This window comes from Apaloderma vittatum, unplaced genomic scaffold, assembly GCF_000703405.1.
Source record: "Apaloderma vittatum isolate BGI_N311 unplaced genomic scaffold, ASM70340v1 scaffold25766, whole genome shotgun sequence".
Taxonomy (NCBI): Eukaryota; Metazoa; Chordata; class Aves; order Trogoniformes; family Trogonidae; genus Apaloderma; species Apaloderma vittatum.
This window is the reverse complement of record NW_009721627.1, coordinates 9,602-14,684: the sequence shown is the minus strand read 5'-3', so window position 1 is coordinate 14,684 and position 5,083 is coordinate 9,602. Positions and strand designations below refer to the sequence as shown.

The 5,083-nt window shown below is 52.6% G+C and overlaps 1 protein-coding gene across 1 annotated transcript; it reads right to left on the bottom strand.

Moving 5' to 3' along the window:
• Positions 1–1,743: 1,743 nt before the first annotated feature.
• Positions 1,744–4,935, bottom strand: LOC104275503 (peptidyl-prolyl cis-trans isomerase FKBP5-like; the record flags this gene model as incomplete). Its single annotated transcript, XM_009871474.1, has 4 exons — positions 4,822–4,935; positions 3,747–3,891; positions 2,734–2,876; positions 1,744–1,858 (listed from the first exon to the last, which is right to left on the bottom strand). Coding segments are annotated over exons 1-4 (517 nt in total), but the record flags the coding sequence as incomplete, so codon positions are not given.
• Positions 4,936–5,083: the final 148 nt, after the last annotated feature.

The window sequence follows — 5,083 nt, the reverse complement described above, 5'->3', positions numbered from 1 at the left end:
CCTGTCGAAGGAACATCACTCCGGTTGCAGCTCTGACTTATTGTTCTCTCGGTGCCTGCAGCGATTTTGTTTTTGAAGAGCTGAGAACAGAGTGTACCGAGTGCGGCTGGCACACGAACTTGATGTGCTGACAGCAATTTGTACTCAGATTAAAAACGGAGAAGGAGGAGGGAGGGGGAGTGGTGGTGGAAAGGTTGTAACAAAAGCTGGAATGCCAGATTTTTGACCGGGTTTTAGGGACCGGAACCGCAAGTTAGGGTCTGTAAAACTCAAAAACCTATAAAAACGCTTTGAAAACTCCACGCCTGGAGATGTTTGCTGCTGGAAGGGTGGTTTCTTCCAACTTAATTCTAGCACCTCCTGAAAATAACGGCTGAGCTACCCGCCTTGCTGCTCCAGGGTGGGCTGCCCAGCCCAGCGCCCACCAGAAATAGCATTGCATTGGTTAAAAACATTATTAAAACAACAAAAAAAACCCCAAAATTTGCACCCAAACTGCCCATCGCCTCGCACTTGTTGTCATCTCATGGGGATGTAGTTCCGGGTCTCCAGCCCCGGGATGTCCAAGGACATTCCTGATCCCCGTGGGACATCATAGGCTTATTTCGGTTGGAAAAGACCTTTAAGATCAAGTCCAACCATAAACCTAACAAGGCCAGGTCCATCACTAAACCTGAGCACACCTAAATACCTCCAGGGGTGGTGACCCCTGACATTCCCGCTGAAAATTACTGTCTGCTCCCAAATTCCATGCAAATACACAGGAAAGCTGGTCAGTCACATCCCGGCAGAGCATCCACGGTTCCGACCCGGCTTGTTTGAAAGAGGGAAAACGGGGACAATAAGGCTGGGGGGCATCAGGCACCCGAGGAGCCTCCTTTTTTTTTAATTTTTGATTTTCCAAGGGGTGGTGTTCCCCCAGCATCCCCAACTCAGCCACCTCCCGAGCTATTAAAGCATCATTCCCGATGCTTTAATCTGAAATCAGATGCTCTAATCTGGAACCGGACACTTTAATCTGGAACCAGATGCTCTAATCTGGAACCGGACGCTTTAATCTGGAACCAGATGCTTTAATCTGGAACCACACACTTTAATCTTGAATCAGGTGGTTCCAGAAAACCCAAGGAACAGACAGAGGAGGACCACGGCTCTCCCTGTCCCTGACACACAGGCGCTGCCGGGGAAAGCGCTCGGACCTGATGAAAAATCCAGAGGAGCGCTGGATCTGTGATGATTTCAATTATATTTAGGCTTTTAGTTTCATCTTTGGGGCAGCAGAGCCAGCTTGAAGCTCAGCTCACAGCTGGCTCCCAGCTAGGATGCTCGCAGCGGGAGAGGCAGACAGTCGAATCGGAGTCAAAAACTCATTTTTTCTTACAAGAAAGCCTCGTCAGAGCCACCAGGCATTTAAGGCGGCGAGCTTTATGAGCTGCCACAGCTCAGATCCAATTTCTCCTTCGCTAAAGGGAGTTAATCTTTGTGTACGGGAGCTCTGGAAGAAAGAAAGTAAATGCCTCCCGTACGGAACGAGCTCCGTGCCTATGGCTGAGTGGTTTTGGGAAGGAAAAAAAAAATAATAATACTAAAAAAAATAAGCCTGGCTTTCCCTATCCAGCCTTATGAAATATCTGTTCCAAAAATGTGATCAGGACACTGCCAGGGAGAAGAAAGTGGGGCTGCTCTGGGGCAGGGTGACCCCTGCGTGTCCCCCCACCGGGTCACGAAGGGACCGGCACTCACTTTCCACCGTAGCGCCTTCGTTAGGGTTGGAATAACCTTCTCCTTTCCTCTTGATCCTCCGGATGATCCCTCCATCCTCAAACAAGTCCTCGCCTTTGAAGTCGAGCAGCTCGACCTGAAAAAAAATTTAAAAAAAAATAGAAATCATGAAAGAAAAAGGTGGGCAGAGCTCAGGGGAGAGCAGGGCGGGGAGGGGAGAAGAAGAGAAAAACAACGGAAAAGCCACAAAGCAGCGGCTCATCCTGGGGCTGGAGAGCCCAGCCAGCTATTTCTCCATTCAGCTGACGAGCTGGAGTTGCCCATAAAAGCCAGCTCCAGGGCACAGCATAATACACCCGATTTATTAGAAATTGGGACACATCCAGTACCTGAAGCATAACACAAAGTAACAGGAAAAATAAGTTTATTAAGCCTCTGAGGGTACAAGGCGGCCGGTGCTGGAAGATGCTGTAAAAGCCACCCGGGACCAGCGTGGGCAGGATTTTCCCCTTCGTCCCCCGAAGGGACCAGCTCAGACCCCCGGCTTAGTCCCCGCTCGATCTGGAAGCCTTAATTTCGGACAGATCCCTTCCTCCGACGAGCCCTGCCCAGCGAGCACGCCTTGCCAAAACCTCGGCGTCCCTCCCGCCTCACTCAGGGGGTTTTTTAGCACCCAGAGGCATTTCCCAGCTGCTTTCTCCCTCCCATGTGCGTTTTTAAAGCAGGAATCTGCCCGTTCCCCCCTCCTCCTCCGCACCGGGGCTCTCCCCAGCCGGAGTTTTCAGTCCCAACCTCCCAGCTCAGACACACATTTCTGAGAAAACCCTGGCAGCAGTTCCTGGAGCAGAGGGACACGTTTCAGGAATCGAGCTGGTTTGGGGTTTTTTTTTTTAATTTCTTTTTCTTTTGTTGGGTTTTTTTGTTGTTGGTTTGTTGGTTTTTTTTTTCCTGAGCTGGCTGGCAAGGCAGAAAGGAGCTGAGCGAGCTCATCCACGCGCCGGCGTTACTTGCCTCGAAAAAGAGGGTGGCGTTGGAGGGGATTTTGGGGGCGCTGCCAGCAGAGCCGTACGCGTACTCGGGTTTGCAGAGCAAGTAGCAGATCTCGCCCTTCTTCATGGTGGCCACCCCGATGTCCCACGCCTTGATTACCCGACCTAGGGGAAGAGGCAAACGTCAGGATGGAGGGACCAACCCAAGAAAAGGAGGCAGCCTGGATGCTGTGAGGATGGTGCATCCCAAAAATAAAAATAAGCACTTTCAGAAGCCGCTTAAGGTCCTGCAATAGGGTCCCACCCCACCAGGATCGTCCCTAGCTCCACCAGCATCATCCCTTACCCCACCAGCATCATCCCACCCTCCCCTGCAACACCCCACACACCTCCAGGATCACCCCTTACCCCTCCAGGATCTTCCCACCCTCCCCAGGATCATCCCTAATCCCACCAGCATCTTCCCACTCTCCCCAGGATCATCCCTAACCCCTCCAGCATCATTCCTATACCCACCAGAATCATCCCACATCCTTCCCAGGATCACCCCTAACCCTTCCAGGATATTCCCGTCCTCCCCAGGATCATCCCTAACCCCTCCAGCATCACCCCACCCTCCCCTGCAACACCCTACACCTCTCCAGGATCACCCCTTACCCCACCAGCACCACCTCTAACCCCTCCAGGATCATCCCACCTCCCCGGGATCATCCCTAACCCCTCCAGCACCACCTCTAACCCCTCCAGGATCATCCCACCTCCCCGGGATCATCCCTAACCCCTCCAGCACCACCCCCCAGGATCACCCCCCCTCCCCAGGATCCCCCCTTCCCCCACCAGCACCACCTCTAACCCCTCCAGGATCATCCCACCTCCCCAGGATCATCCCTAAACCCTCCAGCACCACCTCTAACCCCACCAGCATCATCCCACACCCCTCCCAGGATCATCCCTAACCCCATCAGGATTTTCTCACCCTCCCCAGGATCGCCCCACCCTCAAGCATCCCCCCACTCCCGACCCCGACGGGCTCACCCTTGCCCAGGCTGAAGACAAAGGGCTCGTTGCGATCGCGGCTGGAGTCGAATTTTTTCCCGTTGGCCAGTTTGCCGTTGTAGTGGACGTAAACCTTGTCCCCGATCATGGGCGATTCGTCTTCGCTCCCGGGTCGTTTAATAATCTGAGAGAGAGAGAAACCACCTGTTGAGAAGGGAGCCCATGGGACAGCTAAGGATGCACACAGAGATACACACACATATACAAGTGCATTTTTATATATACATGAATGCATATATTAAAAAATACCTATACACATGCATGCATATATATAAAAATATATATATACACATGCATATACGCCAGTGCTGCTCTAAACCAGAGGAAGGCTCAAAGAGGAGCTGTTCCATTTATCATCCCATCAGCCCCTAAAAATAAATCCCAGCCCGGAGCCACAGCTACAGAGCGGGACCGGGCTGGGAGCAGAGACCTGCTCGTGCCTCACGGAGGTGTCTGGATAAACACCACGGTACAAAACCCAAAGCGAAGGCGATTACGCTCGCTTTCTGCCCGTACACATTTTACTCACAGGGGTGTGTCATTTCACTACTTGCTTCTTGCCAACAATTTTTCTTTTTTGTCTGGGTTTTTTTTTTTTTTTTTACTCTCGAATGCTATGCCTGGAACAGGCAGTTCTCGAGCTGAGGATGGAGCAGGGGAGGATGCTATTCTTGGAGGAAAGGTCCTATTCAACTGGAGAAGAGCAAGCACCGTGGAGCAGAACTACCCTGAATACGAAAACCGGGGCTGTGGATGACCTCAGTAATGTGCTCTTTCTAATGTCTCTGAGTCACGCACAGAAACGCTCTGTGGATTTACAGCTCATAATCTGATTAGGGAGACAATAGCAGCGAAACTCATGGAGCAGCCTCAACCCATCAGTCTTCAAACACCGCTCCCATCCTTCCCCATTGCAAGCGACGCTCGTCTCCTTCGCCTTTCGAATAAAATAGAAACCAGCAGCACCACAGCCCTGGAAAAGCTACGTGACCCCAAGGGCTGGGGATGCAGAATATAATCCCTGAAATGGGACCCTCCCGGCAGCCCCCCGAGCCCTGCTCCCCTTCAGGACGCCTCGGTCTCGAGCCGGCGTGATGTCCTCCCCGTGCTCGGCCAGAGCCGCCGCCTGCACCTCCCCATCGCTCTTGGTGGCCTCATCAGTTGTCATGGTCTCCTTGCATAAGCCCCGGACCTGGGGAAGACACGTCAGGACCCCGGGAGGTGGCGTGAGAGGAAAGGGTTAACGGAAACAAGCTCGCTCGGCTGCAGGGACAGGGCTGTGAACTTCTGGAGCACATCTCAAATGGAAAATCCTT